The sequence below is a fragment of the Pantherophis guttatus genome, chromosome 2 (genome assembly GCF_059756535.1).
Source record: "Pantherophis guttatus breed Tessera chromosome 2, ASM5975653v1, whole genome shotgun sequence".
NCBI classification, from domain to species: domain Eukaryota; kingdom Metazoa; phylum Chordata; class Lepidosauria; order Squamata; family Colubridae; genus Pantherophis; species Pantherophis guttatus.
The window spans coordinates 216,718,533-216,736,189 of record NC_142064.1 but is presented as its reverse complement, the minus strand read 5'-3'; the positions used below and the strand labels follow the sequence as shown (position 1 = coordinate 216,736,189).

Genomic DNA, 17,657 nt, shown 5'->3' with positions numbered 1-17,657 from the left:
TATGCTTGGAAAAGGACAGTGCACTTTCAGTGATTGTCAGTATCATAATCATACATTAGTGTTGGTTCCATTTTTACTAATATGGTGGATGGCTAAGGAAGGAAGGATTTCTTTTTTAAAAGGACAGGTTTTTTTACTTTCCCAACATGATTGGATTGATTTGATTCTGCTAATAGTAATGAAGTAAATTAATTTAAATCTGACTACAAGCTTTGTGTGCTGTGTTAGTGTAAATCTATTAAATCTTTAGTATATTAAGCCCTTGAAATCAATGAAATGTGTATGGATTTAACTTTGCCTAGACTGTATCAAATATAGTAATTTTCATGGACTGGCAAATCTAAATGCATACATTTTTCATTAAGCCTTATTGATTGTGGCATCCTTAAATCAAACTAGGTGCAAGTAGTCCATGGCTTATGAGCATTCGTTTAATGACTATTCAAAGTTATGATGGCACTGAAAAAAATAACTTACAATACCCCCCTCCCCAGGGGTGGGTTCCACTTACCTTTACTACCGGTTCACAGCGGGAGCACGCGTGCGCAGATCACCCAGGATGACGTTGTGCCGGGTGGGCAGAGCCTCCCACCGGTTTTACTACCGGTTCTATAGAACCGGACCAAACTGGGAGCAACCCATCACTGCCCCTCCCGTCCCATTCATGTCAGAGGCACCATGTCCAGATTGAAAGGATTAGCTGATGATATCACCATTGCCCAAGACATGCCAATAGGGGCTCCTTTCATGTCCCCATCAAGGAGCTGGAGCAAATGACAGGAGCTCACTCCTCTACGCAACGGCACTCAGGTCTTGAACATAAGCTCATTAACCTTCAATCCAGCATCCTAACCATATGAGCTACCACACTCTATACTTACTTACAATTGATTCTCATAGTTACAACCATTGCAGCATCCCTACAGTCACATAATCAAAATTCAGGAACATAGCAGCCAGCATATGTTTACATTAGTTGCAACATCCTGAGGTCATATGGTTTTCTATATTGGAAATTTTTAATATGGAAATCATCCAGAGTCACTATGTGTAATTTTGGAAGCCATATATATTTGTTTAATAAATATATAATACATAAATCTCCACTTGTGACCTTCCCAGGGGGCTTCTGACAAGCAGAGTCAATGGAGGAAGCCTGAATGACTGCATGACTCACTTAATAATCATTTGATTCATCTAATGATGGTAGCAAAAAGGTCATAGAATTGGACAAAACTCACTTAACAACCACTTTGTTTAACAACAGAATTCCAGTCCCAGTTGTGGATGTAAATTGAAGACTACATGTATGGATTGCAATTTTGATACACTGCTTGAAATTATTGGGTATTCTAGTTATCAGATGTCCACGTGAGATTTAACAAAATGCAGCTTTGATTGTTTTTGAGGTATCTTGAGATTTACAGAGGAAAAAAATTACTCTATACACATACACATTATTCTTCTCTGTCTTATTTTTAAAATGTTAGCTTATATATGAATCTTGGGAAGATGTAGAAGCTATCAAAAGAAGAGAGCAGAGTTCAACTGTTGCCAGCCTGCCCAATTATGCATTTATGTTTTTTTAATCCAGTTCAGGATCTGTGAGTTGTTTTGTTACATATAATATAGTTTTCCTTTAGAAATTCTTAGTACTCAAATCTTATAAAATCCTATGAATGATTGATTGATTGATTGATTGATTGATTGATTGATTGATTGAATGAATGAATGAATGAATGAATGAATGAATCTCTCTATACATGGTGTGTGTGTTTGAAATATTGATTTTATCAAAATCTGCATATGATTAAATATACTGTTTTGGTACACATATCACAAAAAGAACTATCTTGGAAATACTTTCTGAATGAATCAAATTGAACAGAAACCTATGGAACACTTTACTCATTATAATCTGGGTAATGTGCAATGCAGTATTAGAAACTACAGTCCATTTCCCGTTGCATCTTATTTGCAGGCTTCCTGGAGTAGCTGAAGATGAAATAATTAGAACATTTTTTGTGTGTGTGCTATTGGTAAAAATGGAAGTTTTACTCCTTTCAGAGATCTAAGGTATCCACTGCATCCCTTGATAACAAAAAATCAATATAGTAATAAGAATGACAGTTTTTCCCATAATAGAATACGCGTCAAAGCTACAAATAAGGCATTTGGCCTGAGCTACATTTCAGCAGCATATGAACAAAAGCCATGGTTTCATGCTGAAAAACGTTTGTTTATAAAACCACTAACTAAATTTAAACATTGGAATAAGTACTTTTAAAAATGTAGGTAATTGAATAATCCAAGTGGGGGATTTTTTTTCTTTAAAAAATAGCTGTAGTTGTGTCATATATTGATCAGTCCATTTATCATATAATAGCAAAGTCAGACGGAGTCAAATTTGTCTTATCTATGTAGAAGCTCTATGATAAATCAAATGAAATTCTTTGGAGTATTGCCATAGTGCTCAGTGTGGTGTGAATTTCAGGAAAAATAACCATGTAATATTATACTTCAGAGTGAATTACATTCATTATATCTATATCAGCAAGCATACCTGTTTCTGTTTTGCTTTAGCAATTATTTTAATTAGTAGAAGCATGGAGTGGTAGCATCTCACCCTAAAATACTATAACAATCACATCACATGCTTAACTTCCGATCTGGTATTCAGTCCCAAATTGGAATTACTTGTGCTGCATATCAAAACATAGAGGGACAAGCTTCAGAAGAATCTAATTTATTCCTAACTATTCTCCCAATTAGCCAATGAAGTTCTTGCCTAAGGGTAGTTTGTATCATGAACAAAAAGCATTTACAAAGCATGGAGATGCTTTACACTTAAAGCATAAAGAGAAATCAGTGTTAGATGACTTGGTTAAAAAAATACAGCAAACATACACATGCAATGCACGCAGCACTGCTTAGCAAAAGATAGATAAAACTTTTTGTCTCCGTATTTGGTAAAAATAGAAATAAGTATAGAATATTTAATAGAAATCTCCTTTCATAATGCAGCTGTTTGCTTTGCTTCAGAAATATAATAGCTAAGAGATCCAATAGATTGTGGGAACAATTTTAATTGGTTTGCATGGCCGAGGGTAGACTTGAACTCGAGGGTGCCCATACTAATCCAATACTGATGCAACTTCACATATGTGTATGGTTTTGGCTTCATGTGTTACGTAAATCCATTACAGTTTGAAAACCATGATTTACATCTTAGAGCAAGGATGAATGAAATCATTTCTGATGTATACCTGGATAGTGGACTAAAACGCCTACTAAGCTATTGATTTATCTTGAGAAGATTTTCATGTCTTATGATGTATGGTACCTAGAGTGACTAGTTGAGATGGGTGGCTATAAAAATCAAATAAATAAATAAATCTGGGTTATTATTCAAAACAAATTCTAAAGCGACAAATTCAGAAGTGATTTTTTGAGGTCATGGATATACTTCTAAAAGAATAGTCTAAATAAAAACTTAATTGAACAAATTTATTTTAAGCAATTAAAATGAGTTAAAGCAATATTAAAATTAAAAATGAAAAGATTGTGTAAAATATATACATTATTTTAGTTTATTTCAAAATAACTTCAAACTGTAAGGATTGTTGCATTGCATTTTGAATGACCTTCATTGATAACATACAAATAAAGATTTAGAAGACATGTTGATCTGTTTTCTACTGTGATGGGCAGACTTTCAAATGACATGGTAAATTTTGTCATGATTCAGAATCACATCTTTTCTCAACCTAGCATAAGAGTTACTTTTCCAGGGTGGTAAATAGGAATCATGATGTGTGACATAGACAGGCAAGACTAATAGTCTCTTCATCATACTTAATAAGACTTAATAAATTATAGTTTGTTATATTATAATGTTAATTATTTAGAGGAAGTAACTATCAAATTTTCATGCCTATTTTTTGTGGCATGTTTTTCCTCCTCAGGTATCCACTAGCTTTTTATAGCATCTTTTGTATTATATTTATGCCAATTCATCACTGCCTCTACTGGTATCCAATAAATGACATAAAACTATGAAAGAAGGAAAGGAGGTGCTCATAAAACATTGAGCGGTTGTATGAAATGTAATTGGTATAATAAAATCCAAATAAACTTTTTAAAGTAAAGGGTGACTTTAATATTAAGTCAAATAATATTAAGTCAATATTATTTGAGACGGTTACTTAACTTTTCTGCAAAGTGACAACAAAAGGCAAGTATGTCCTTCTATAGTGCATTTGTCGCCAGCTTTCCCAACCCTACAGTAGAGTTAGAATTGTGGTTTTAAGTCAATTATGGCTTGGCTTCAACAAGTTTCCTGCATATTCTTACTAAACATATGGTAAAATATGGGCTAATGGTGTCACTGTTAATTGGATTTATATTTGTTGATGGACCAGGACACTTCAAACCCTCCCCCCTCCAAAAAACATAATGATTCATCAATTTGGAGATACATATATGTGGGATGCTACAGAATTCTGTCCCGGAGTTAGTGTAGTATAAACAACAATGCATGTTTTCCTTAACCATGTCTAATTTTAGGCACTATAGGTTAAAGTTATCAAGAAACTGGCATATGTGCATAGGAAAAACAATATGAGAGTCCAGGTTATAATGAGGGATACTGAATAATACTGAATGAAGGACTGGAAAGTTAAATGTATGCTTAATAAATTTGTTTTGTATAAGCAAATGGGTTCGAAGTACAAAAAAGCTATTATAAATATTAAGAAGATTAGAGGCATCAGCAACTTCTTTTGGCACTTAAAAGTTTATACCCATGGGATTATGTTTTTTTTTAAAAAAAAATACTTTTTTCATTGAAATAAAGCAAACTCACATCCCAGCCTTCTGTAACATTTATTCATAGAATGGCTCTGAGCCCCCAAGAAGCTCTAGATACACTGAGTTTCCAGTGGAGATGAAGAAAATGTTTCAGGGAGTTATCTCAATAATTTATCTTCAGGAAAATTGATATCTTATAGTTTGATACACTTTCAGCATAAGTATTTTGTGACAATGTTTATGACATAGTCTCATGATTCCTGATGTCTTTACTGGCCAATAATAGATGAACAGAGTGGAATTACCTTCATGGGAGATTTTAAGCATGCTGTAACAGTAAATTTTCTCTGTAAGGAAGTGTATGAGCCAAATTAATTTGAAATCCATTCCAAATCATAATTGTAAATCATCTCCCCAAAAACTAATATGGCTTTGGACTCCATCTGATAGCTTTGGAACAGCGTTCTGCCCTCCAGAAATGTTGGATTATAATTCCTATATTTCTCAGTCAAAATATGCATGGGGGGAATTCTGGGACTTGCAGTTTAGCATTTCTGGAGCCTGCAGAATCAGATTTCTGAAGGCTGCTCAGAAGCTATATGGCGGGGTAAAGAAAAAGCTTCTACATACCTCATTTTTCAAAACCATACATTCATCTTACTCATTCATCTCTGCTTAAGTGGAATTAGAGCTGCTAAAACCCAAAATCTATTCCAGTAGGACATAGTTAGGGTAATCAGTTTGCAGTTAACAAGCGTTCTGTAGTCTTTTTATTTTGAGTTTTAATTAACTTTGGAGGACAATTATGCGCCCAAAATGTCGTTATGAAACGTACAGTTTTATCGCATTAGAAAAGAGAACTGAAAGAAAGGGAAGGAAGGAAAAAAAAGGGGAACGATCTCTTTTTCAAAATAGCTCCAAGCCGTTTCAAGCCAACACAAACAGTTGTTGCTACCAAAGCGAAATTGTGTGTGTGTGCGCGCGCGCCCGAGGAAACAGCCGCTACTAGGGTCGCCGAAGCTGCTGAATAGCGAAGAAGTCTGAATGTCACTATTAATAGCCTCCGCTCTTTCCGTCACGTGAAAAGAAGCAGGGAGAAAAGTATGAGTGGGAAGAGGAGGAGGCGGGGGCTGTCGCTGCTTGTGCATTCTCCTCCTCTTCGAAGTCACATGCCTGCAATGCCCAGAGAGGACGAGGAAAGCTTGCGCTTTTTTTTTCTTCACCCCGACAATGTTCTATTCCTGGGGTGACTACCGCCCTCTCTCTCTCTCTCTCTCTTTTTTTGGTCTCCCTACTGGCCTCGGCATTTGCTCCGAAAATCAATCTCTGCCTCATAAAATAGGCCCCCTCCTCAATCTCTGCCATTGGTATTCCCAGCTCGCGCGGTTGGCGGAATGGATGGATGTGTGAGAAGGTAACTGAGTGAGGGCATGCGCGTGCACAGGCGCGCGCGCTGTGGCTGGAAAAGGGTGGACCTCCGAGTGCTCGTGCCTTTCCGGACCCCCTCCCCCTCTCCCTCCCTCCCCCCCTCCCCTAGCTCAGCACTCGCTCTGGAGACTTAGCAGGGCGCTTCTTGGTGCGTCCTCTAGTTACTCTTTCTGCACTCTCAGGGCAAGGCGAAAGTGGTGGGCGAGCCCGGGGGTGGGGGGAGGAAAATATGCTATAAACTTGGGGGGGTCCTCCTTACTTCTTCTCTGCAGCCATGTGGTGCTTGCACTGTAATTCGGAGAGGACTCAGTCATTGCTGGAGCTGGAGCTTGACAGCTGGTAAGCCATTACCGCCTATTAGAAACAGCATGGGTTTTCGTAAAGCCAAACGACCAGTCTGGAGGGGAAGGATTTTTTTTTTTCCTTGTATTTCAGTTGCAAATTTCAGAACAGCTTTGTTTAGTCCTGAACGATGGTTTTGTGTGATTAGTGGAGAGAGAGGGAGAGAAAGAGAGAGACTGAGGCAGTGTGGTTAAGAAAATGATCAGCTGCACATCTAAATACTATTCCAGTGACACAAAGGGTTTCAGTGTTTGGTCTCACTGACTGTTGCTTTTTTTATTTATATACTGTAACAATTACAGCATTCTTGGAAGAAATATTTTCTAACAAATATAAGAAATAGCACAAATAATAATGTATAAATGACAACTCTTTATTGACATCAAACTACCTACACATAGACAGAAAATGTGTAAGCACACATAGAATACATAGTGGCTCTTATCTTTTTAGGCAGAATTGTATCCAGGCGAGAATTTATTTCAGAATATTATATATTTTATAATGTTAAATAATCCGTTTTAAATGTTTTGTAAAGGTATCTTGAGTATAATAAGCAAGTGTAGCTTTTTATCCATTTATATCCTATCAGTTAGGATACTTTTATATTCAGTAGTACACTTGTTTGGTTTCAAAAACAACAGTACGGCATTTGCATCCATCCTTCAGGATTAAGATGTATGGTTTAGTCATTTGAACATGGAGGCAAAAGTTATTTAACTCTACAGCGATACTATTGTTTCAATATGGCAAGGGCTGCAACTTATCTTTGTACATAATTGCAGTTATATTATCACCTTCTCCAATTTACTTGAACACAGAACCTTCTTTATTCATTTTCATTATTTAAAAAAAAACACAAAAATGTGACATCCTGAATGTAAATGCAAATCACTGCATTTCAAAAGCCACAATCCGAAATGCAGTAAATGTTGAAACCAGTTGGAGTTACAGCTATATAAGCACTTAGAATTTGGAATAGGATCTTTAGGAAAAGCTACTCTTTATGGTATTAACCACCTATTTGAAAAAAGGATGTTTAATACTGTTGTGTTTATTTTGAAGAAAAAAGCACAGTAGAGAGGACTTGAAATTCAGAATTGGGCTACTCAAAAGGAGAATTCTGCTGAGCAAATAATGAGAGGATAAAGTGCCTGATGCTTCTGTTAACAAGACTATATGCTGCATTTTCAAAGAGAAGGAATATATAAGCATTGTAGTGTTTTGGACTAAGTTTCATAAAGATGTTTCAGGAGTGTATGATAACATGAACATAGCATCTGCCTGTGGTTTTTTAAAGCAATTTTGTATTTTCTGAGATTATATAGCAGTCGCAGAGGACAATTGTGTGAACCCAGAAAAAGACATAGCTGTTTTAAAGAGTGGCAAATAGGTATTGTGCTCATGCTCTTGGCACACTTGGAAGTGGGCACAAATCAAATACAAAGTTCTGCACTGCTCTGTAGATGTTGCTTATTTTGCTGACTTGCACACTTCCTACTTAGCTCTGGAAGTAAGTTCACAAAAAGCAATTTTGAGAAGGGATGACTGCTGCTTTCCAGCAAGTGACTGCCTACAGTTACTCAGCTTTTCCCTATCTAAAGATTGAATGAATGATGGGTGCCATTCTTCACCTAAGAAGCAAAAGGAGATAATGTCCAAATAATAAATGATCTTACTGATCTGTATGGAAGAGGAAATAAAAACAGCTTCCTAAATTGCTCTGTGGAAGATCAATTTAGTGACTTATCTAATCTCTTACTGGGTTTTCTTCTAGGGCAGGGGAAACGAGAGATTGCTGCTTTCCCTTTGAGCTGAGTTTGAAAACTTTTCATTCCAAATAAGTTAACTTAAATACTCTTTGATATAGCCCAGTGAAAAGAATAAATGCTCTGATTCCAAATGCATTATGTTAATTCTTCATGTCTAAATTGGTACTGTATGAGAAAAATTATGGATTAGGTTGCTAACCTAGCATGAAGACTGTTGGAGGGAGAGGTCTATTATCATCCATGAGTCATTGAAAGTTCTCAGAGGCTCTGTGAGGCCTTCTGGTTCAATATGGGGTCCAGAAAACAGCTGGGATTGCTTTCCCTGTACTGTCTTATGTACTCTACAGTATCATTCTTGCTTGAACTGCTGCATTCCATGTCTCAGCTGGCTTTAGAGATATGAAGTCTACTATCTATCAGGCAAGAATGAGTCTGGGGTAATGGAGGAGTTTATGCCCTCCATGGATACTGTGAATCATGAACTTGCCTGTTGCATATTGGAGATTACATTTTAGAAATCATCTTTATTTGCTGACAGGAGAGGATAGAGCATGTAGTCCTTCCTTTGTTGGTGATTCACGACTCAGCATGGTCACTGTTTTTATTTAACATCCACATGAAATGACTGCATATGATTATCATTGATTTGGGGTCAGGTATTATCTGACTGTGCTGATGATATTCATTTGTATATCATGACCCTACATTGACCAAGTAATAGTGGTGAGATCTCTAATCCTAGTCTTTGAGGCTGTGCAGATCTAGATGGAAAGCAACATATATGGCTCAATCCTGTCAAGTTGAGTGGCTGCAGATATTTGAGCCTCCCAATTCTGGAGACCTCCTGTCCTTAATCTTGGATGAAGTTGCACTTCCCCAATCAAGAATGATGTGCAATCTGGAGGTCATTTTGGACTTAACGGCTACTGTTTGAAAAGTGGACAACAACTGTGACTAAGGGAGCCTTCACACAGATTCATCTAGTGCACCAACTTGTGCCCATTTCTGGATTGAGAGGCCCTTCAGACACGAGACCCTTCGCTCATGCCCTAGTTATTTCACAAATGGACTACTGTATTTCACTCTACATGAACTATCTTCCATGTGGAAGCTACAGATAGTTCAGAATGCAGTTACACAGGTAGTGATAGGCATGCCAGGATATGCCCTTGTGACATAGCTGCTTCATGATTGGTTATCAGTTGTTTCCAGGTGCAATCACTTGACCTGTAAAGCCCTTCATGGCATAAGGCTTCACTGTTGGAGAGACAATGTATCCCCAATTATTTCTGCCTGGCCAATGAAATGGGACAGAGTGAGAGCCCTTCAAATCCCTTTGATAAAACAATATTATCTACTGTTTTCCTAGAAGTTTGCCTTCTCTGTTGCAGCTCCTATCCCTGGAACAGAAACCCACCAGTTTCTGTACAGTTCTCACTAATGATGTTCAAAAATTAATTGAAAAAATGACTGTTCTCCCAAGCCATTACAGTATATTTGCAGACAGCTGGTCATTTGCATTCTTTTACAGAGTCATTGAGGCCACTTGGAGGTTTGTCTGTGTTCTCAAGATCACCTGAGTAGTGCAAATGGGTGTGAAGCCTTTTTGGAACTGTTGAAAGGGTTCCTATAGTTTACAATTTTTCTGGAAATCCATTCATACTCCTGCACCATTTGAGGGTGTTCATCCCAAAGTGCATAGCTAAATGTCTGTGGAGATTCTTGTGTAAGAGACAATTTGATAAAAATGTATGCTTTCTGCAGAAATTTTCAATTGCATATTATACAAGTATGACATTTGATGCTTCAGAAGGAAGAATCTTAACAGGACAATATATGTGGCGTTGTCATATTATCTAAATCAGGGGTGTCAAACTCATGTCATCACGGCAGCATCATGTGACATATCAGGACTTTTTTTCCCCTTTGCTAAAACGTGCTTCAGCGTGGCCAGCATGTGACGCATCTGGCCTGCAGGCCAGGAGTTTGACAGCCTTGGTCTAGATCCGTGATGGCGAACCTATGGCACACGTGTCATAGGTGGCACACAGAGCCATATTAGTGGGCATGCCAGCTCAGCTCTGGGGCGCATGCGCACGCCGGCCAGCTGATTTTCGGGCCTTCTGGGCCCACCAGAAGTAGGGAAACAGGCTGTTTCCTGCCTCTGGAGGGCCTGGGGGGGGGAAGGCCCATTTTTTTTTCTTACCTGGCTCCAGATCCTCTCTGTGTATCTGGGAATGGCGAAAACAGCCTTTCCCACTTCCTTGGAGGCCCTATGGAGGCTAAAGGGCCCATTTCCCCACTCCGGTGGGACAGGAAGTGACTTTTTTCCTCCAGAGACTCCTAGAGACTCCTAGAGAGGCTCCTAGAGACTCCTAGAAGGTTCTGGAGGCTGGGGATAGCAAAAAATGTCACTTCCTGTCCCACCGGGAATTGGGAAATGGGCTTTTTCAGCCTCCGTAGGGCCTCCAAGGGAGTGGGAAAGGCTGTTTTCGCCGTTCCCAGATACACAGAGAGGATTGGAACCAGGTAAGAAAGAAAAATGGGCCTACCAGGCCATCATGTGCCAGGAGCGGGGGGGAGGGGGTTGCGCACACATGCGCGCGGGCACGTGCACGCGCGACCCTCCCCCCCTCTCCTGGCACGTGATGGCAAAAAGGTTAGCCATCACTGGTCTAGATTATACAATCTTTTCTTGGGTAGATAGCACAGCTTGTTGCCTTTCAATCTCAGAGAGAATGATGGTATTTTCCCTTCTACCTACACTCTGCCATAGTTCCTTGATTTTCTATGAATACCCAATAAGACATGGATTAATACAAAAGAAGTTCTGGAGTGCCCTGGTGAATTAGTTTGTCTCATATTTCATATGATTGATCCTCTTTAAATTGTCCAATTAAGACTTTTTTTTCATCTTGAAAGATTTAGCCACATACAGAGCTAACAACAGGAGCTCAGAAGTATATTCCTGCATCAGGTACTTACCATGTAAAAGGTAACAGAGTTCACAGTTGGTGAACTTGCTTGACTGAATCACCCTCAGGCCAGTCATAGAATTAGCATAATTGTCCAAATAGAACAAGTTCTTGTCTGTTTTGCAGTTTCCTCTATTCTTAGACCAATTATAAATGCCATTTATATCAATTGATAAGAAAATCCTTGGGTCTTAAGAAATGTATAATTCATTTTGAAGGACGAAGGTAGTGGATTCAGTTGGATTCCCATTATATTTACCTAGCTAGAAGGTAAGTATTTTGGTTTTGGAGGGCTACAACAGCTATAGCTGCTTCAGCTACAGTTGCTGAGATTTGGTTTAATACTTATATAGAGAGTGGTGCTTGATTATTGTAATAAGCTTACAATTAATTGGGTATTATAGAGTTGGGCTTGATTCTTGGTGACTATATGAGCAATTGTTTAGTGTTTCGACCTCTCTTTGATAATAACTTATAGGCCTTCAAAGAACAAGCACTTTAATCTTATTATTAATTATGTTTTAAAAATCACTATTCACTTTTAGTACATACCCTAAATATGTGAGTTTCTGCCTATTGATCATTGCCACAGGAGAACAATCAATCTATTTGGGCATGTAATTGATTGGATATTCTTGTAGTCCATGGTACTATTAGTAACAGTATCCAACACCTAATTTGAAGGCATTGATCTGCTTTACCTATTTCTGAGTGTCTAACTTTAACAATTGCATGTTATCACTGGAGCAATCACTGTTTTAACTATTCTGATCCTTGTTATCAAAGAAATATCTTTGTGATTATATCTAAGTTTGTCATTGCTTCCCTCTTTAGGATTATCTCTTCTTTACTTCTCCAGTTCACTGTCTTACTAAATGATCTGTAAAGAACGTGTGTGACTATGAATTCAGGACCAAATATGACAAATAATATGTTGCTATCCTGCTTATTTTATTTAGGGTTTTAGAATTGGATTAGTGATACATCAATATATTCACAGGAAAAAGGTCAGATTAATATACAGAAATTGAAGATAATATATGTCTGGTTCAGTCTGCTCTTCATATTAATTTGTTGACTAGTATATGAAACCAAATGCAACCAGGGTTTTCTGAACTGTATATTTTTTCAACACTCATCTTAAGCAAGCTGGCTTTACTAACTGATACGTTGTCTTATAAGTTACTCTAAAAGGATTTTTGCAGTATTTTTTTTTAAAAAATATGTTTTTATGGAGAACAAAAACAGTTTTAAAATTATCTTTCCTTCATTATTAAAAACACTTCATTATTAGTGAATATAGAGCTTCAAATAGTTTCATCAAAAAGAAAATGTAAAATAAAGAAGTTATAAAAATGAAAGGTCTTGATACACTTTAAGGACTCGCCAATATATTATCACATATGCTTTTCTGGATTACATTTCATCTCATGAAATACCATTGAGTATAGTCCTGAAAGAAGAGTAAAGTATATACACACAGCTGTTGGTGGGGGAGATACAAGCAGGAGAAGGGAATGGCAGGAATTACTGCACTTCAAGTTTTGATTTATTCTTTTAAGACAAATTTCTCAACTGGTCAGAAAGTTAGACTTGAACACCAATATAGTCCCATCCAATGTTTGTTTCAGTTATAATATACTGTTCTGTTTCTTGCACTTTTTCTTAAAACATTCTCTTCCTTGCTCTCTAATTTCCCCAGCAACCAGCCTTAGGCTACATAGCCACCCAAACTCTGCCCCACTTTTCCATTTGTGTTTAATAAATGAAATGTAAAATGCTGTTTATCTTCTCTTCATCTTTTTCAATTCTGATTGATTATATGCCATAAATATGGTGCCAGCTTTAACAATCACTTACATAGACCTTCTCTAAATTAGGAATAGAATATTTAGAATTGGCTTTGAAGAGTTACTTAAGCTATTTCTTTATGTTTATAAATGAAGGATTATTTTCTTCTGCTGTCCTGTTTGTATAAAATAAACTTTTAAATAACTTGTCCAAGCTAATTATTCTCTTATTGATTCTAAGAGCAGTCACCTGTTGAGCTTTGTCCTTCATCCCCATGGTTTGATAAACATGAGTACAAGTTTGAATTTATTTGCCATCAGTTTGTTAAGAAGTCACTTAAATTTTACATGCATACCTGTCAGGCTTATCTTTTCAACATAAGCAACATTATGCAAAGTACAAAAAAGTTACAAGCCAAAGAGATTAAATGTATAAAATACGTAAAACAAAAGGAAATATTGCTAAATCTAGTTTATCTCAACACCATTTATTTATAACTTGTAATTGTTCACTGTATATTCCCTAAAAACCCAGTTATCTTGATCTTCGCTACATTAAGTTTCACATTCATGTATCGTATCTAAATATTTCAAGAAATCACTTGAGTGTCTGACCTGAGTAAAGATGGGTAATCGCAGTCTTAGATAAATATATGGAAGTTGTGTTAAAATGTGTCCAAAAGTATAACCGTAACAGATAAACTTGTGATGATTGTACAGTTGAGTCACAAGGGCAAAACACATGCAGAGGAATATCGCAAGACAAAACAGCCATAAACTGTACAGTGATTCAGTTAGTAGAAATCTTGAATTTAAGTAAATTACACTAGGAGATTTTCTGGAAGTCCCTACTATTTATATTGTTCCAGAACATCTGTTGTTGCTCAAGATTTGACATCTCTTTCTATAAAAGTTAAGTATTTTAATTCTTAATCAGATTCACACAAGGAAATATTTATATGTTTCATGTATAGAGTTTGTTTATAAAACTGAACTACCTTTTGGCATTTTACTGAAAATTATTGTAGCATTCATATTTACAACATATCCTTTCAATGTTATTGAAGTCCACAAAATAATTTTGTTTAATACAGTATGTTTCTGTAACTATGCTATCATAACATGGGAGAGGGGGTAGAGAAGATCATGATTGTGAAATAGCAAGATATCAGTTTCAGTGGAATAGCAGCAATAGCTTCTAACAAAAGAGCAATCGGCATATTTAATTTTAGATTGTCCCAGGAGAAATTTTTGTGTGCAGACATCTGTCTTTATGCCTACAATGTGGAATGAAATCTTACAATGAAACACTGCAGCTTCTTAATGGTCTACTCACAAGTGGACTAACAATCACTTGTGCTGGAATCTAATTAAACTACCTTTAATTAAAAACTACCTTTCCTGAATTATTCTGGCATACACTAGTTTGGTCCAGATGCAGAATACAGAGAAACAGAATGGGATTCTAACCATGGTTTTCAGGTTTTGATTCTCAGTAGCTTGCACTGTGTTGTAAAGTAAGTTATGGTATTGGTTTAAATGCTAGGAATAGCAAGCATCAATATCAGGAATATGAATATATGTCTCTGCAGCCCTAGTTCAAAATCCTTAATCCCTATGCCAGGGTTTCCCAAACTGTTAAGGGAAATCTGAGTCCCAGGAAAATGTGAAGAACCTTTTCGTTTTTTTGCTACAATAAATCCATGTTTCCCGAGGTTTCCTTTTATTGTTTTCTCTGTTCATTTGTGCTTGTTTCAGTTTTTGGATTTTTAGGGGAGCTGTGATGATAAAAAGTTTAGGAATCCCTGGCACTGATATTTGAAAATTCTAGATATCTTTGATACCTCTGCTGGCCAGAATCACTTTGGATAATGAGATGTGCAGCATATAGATTTAATAATAATAAAAAAAAGTGTGAAAGATAAAGACTAGAGCAAGCTGCTGTTTCTAAAACGTACTGTGAAAAAGCTTTTCTTTGCTGACCCTGTGAAGTGTTCCAAGGTGGAATGCTATTCATCAAATTGTTCATTTGAATAGTTTAAGAAGCCTTGGCTAGCAGATTGAACTATTAACTTTATGTAATTTTATACAGTTTTAGAAGAAGGTTCAGTTTTTGAAAACATTCATGACTATGACATTAACTTTTTAAAACGGGCATGCTTTGGGTCCAGTTAATAAGGAATTCCAGTTGATGGGTCCTTCCTGCTGTACAGTCTGTACACCCTATGGAACATGCTTCCTTTGGAGATCAGAATGGCCGCTGCCCTACTTGCTTTTCATAAGTTCTGCTGCATGTCTCAGTCTGGGTCAGAGACGCTGAGTGTATGCAAGAACCTGTTTCTTGGTTATTCTCCATTGTGGGTGGAGACAGCAGCCAGGAAGGGGTGTGCTCGTCTGTTCAGGTTGATAGACTGAGCCTGTCAAAGTTGCTAAGTCCTGCCCTTGTTACTGGGCAAACCCAGCTTTTGGCTCAGTCTGTCAGCCTGGACAGGCATGTGGGACTGTTCCTCTTGCTATTTCTCTCTATTTTTCTTGGCTTTTTGTCTATTCTGACAGCAAATAATTGTTTGGTGTTATTGGTTTTGACCCGGATTGTGACTTGGATTTCTTTGGACTTCGATTTCATTTATTCCTCACAGTAAGGACTTTAAAACCCAGTAACTGGTTTGGCTGGGGGGAACCTCTTCCCTCTGTCCTGGGACCCATGTTCCCTTTCAGTTGGCTGTAAGAGTTTTGGGGACTTGTGGAGCTTCGCACTCCCGTGAAAGAGGCTGCGGGCCGCTCCAGTGCCTCGGAGGCTAAATTGCCGTTCGTGGAGTTCGTGCTCTCCTGTCCCGGTAGCCATTTTGTTTTCCTCGACGCCTCGTGTACTCGTTATCTGCCTCTTGATTTCGTCCCAGCTAGCGGCTTGACTGATCACTTGCTGAGCTGCCTGGTGGAGCCTCACGCTCCCGGCTGTCACTTGTGGAGCACCCAGATCTTGTTTGAACGGCTTGCCGACTGTTGTGATGCTCCGAGCGCCTCAGGAGGTTTTGGCGCAAAAATGGGCCAGCGATTTTAGCAGCTCCAGCCCTTTCCCTCACAGCGTCATTGCCGGGCTGTCTGATGTGACATTGAGTGGACCTAGCTATTCGGCGTTTGGCGGGGCTTCATGCCTCATTCACAGCACAGCCGCTCCTCCGGAGAGGAGGTTATTATTGGTGGAGCTTCGCACCCCCTCTCTCTTTTAGCAAGCACTTTTGCGTTTGCCTCCATTGGAGAGCCACTGTTTCTGTTCTTTGCAACACAGGGTGCATCATTTTGCTGAGTGGAGCTTATTTGCGCTCCCTTGCTTGCTCGCCTCCACCCTTTGTGCTGCCAACTTTGCCTGTTTTCAACTCAGGGAACGTCATTGGATTTAAAAAGTGGAGCTTTTGCGCTCCCAATTGCTTGCCTTCGCTGGCTGAGCCGCACTACCCTTGTAAGGTAGTACTGTGTAGAGGTCTCCAGGCTTTGGCCTGTGCCTCCTAAGGGCTGTTTACCACTTGCGAACCTCTGACACCTGGCGATATCTGCCATTGTCATTAGCTGGGCTATTCTCACTAATCATCGATCATGCCCAAAGCTTCCCACAAGTTGAAGCATGGTCACAAGGCGGGGTGTTCTGAAAGCCTCCTTATCAAGGGGCTTCCCCTACTAGACAAGATATCAATTCTGGCTCCTCCGCTAGGCCAGTGGGTGCGGACCCTTCCTAGCCCTGCCACAAGTCATCATCCCATTCACTGCCCTCCCATGCGGAAGCTCGCCGGGATAAAATACTACAAAAGATTTGTGCTAAAGCTAGAGGCCACCATATGTCTATCAAGGAGACGACTGCAGTTTCTCCACATGCAGCTACCACTTCTGAATCTGGGGCACAGGTGGACCAACTTTCCCTTCAGGATTGCCCTGCGGTTATTCAGACGTCCGATCTCTGGGGTTCTCCCACTGCTCCGCCTCATCAGCTTCCAGTGGAGTCCTTTCCGCCTCCATCTTCATTGTTGAATTAGTCTGACCTGGCCTCTGCACCTCCTCCTGTTGAAACAGGATCCAGTGCGGCACATCAAAACAATTTTTTGTCTCCAGATCAAATCCAACAGCTCATCGCGGCTGCAGTGCAGCAGTCATTGGCGTCTCAATTTCGACCCGCCAGCAGGGCAGTCTCTGTTCGGTCTGGCGCTTCTACTTCTCGAGTGGATGTCGAGCAGGAGGATGCTCTTTCTATCGAAGCCCCGGATTATTTGAATATTTGAATATTATTTGAATATTATTTGAAAAGTGAATACAATTTGGTCAAAATTGTTCCCGGCTGTTTGTTCTATCTCTTAATGAGCAGTTCTTTCAAATAGCAATGGAGAAAATACTTCCAGAATAAATCAAGTAGCAGATTTTATCAGCTTGATTTGATTTATATCTTGGATAATTACATTGTTTAACATTACCTTAACACACAAAGCTTTCATGAAATTTAATCGATGCTTACAGTAAAGGCTTCTCTGAAGGACACTAAATGACTGTAGTGT

At 38.5% G+C, this 17,657-nt stretch overlaps 1 protein-coding gene across 17 annotated transcripts in view; it reads left to right on the top strand.

The window, feature by feature from the left end:
* Positions 1-17,657, top strand: part of IQSEC1 (IQ motif and Sec7 domain ArfGEF 1) — a 298,864-nt gene that overhangs the window by 215,639 nt on the left and 65,568 nt on the right. Inside the window, exon 1 of one of the 17 annotated variants that reach the window (XM_034437830.3) lies at positions 5,913-6,576. The exons of 15 other annotated variants lie outside the window; for them this stretch is intronic. In XM_034437830.3, coding sequence (XP_034293721.1) covers positions 6,512-6,576 — 65 coding nt within the window. In that variant the 5' untranslated portion in view covers positions 5,913-6,511. Of the gene's footprint in view, positions 1-5,912; positions 6,577-17,657 lie in introns of those variants that run through there. One more of the 17 variants, XM_034437856.3, reaches the window with a different exon arrangement.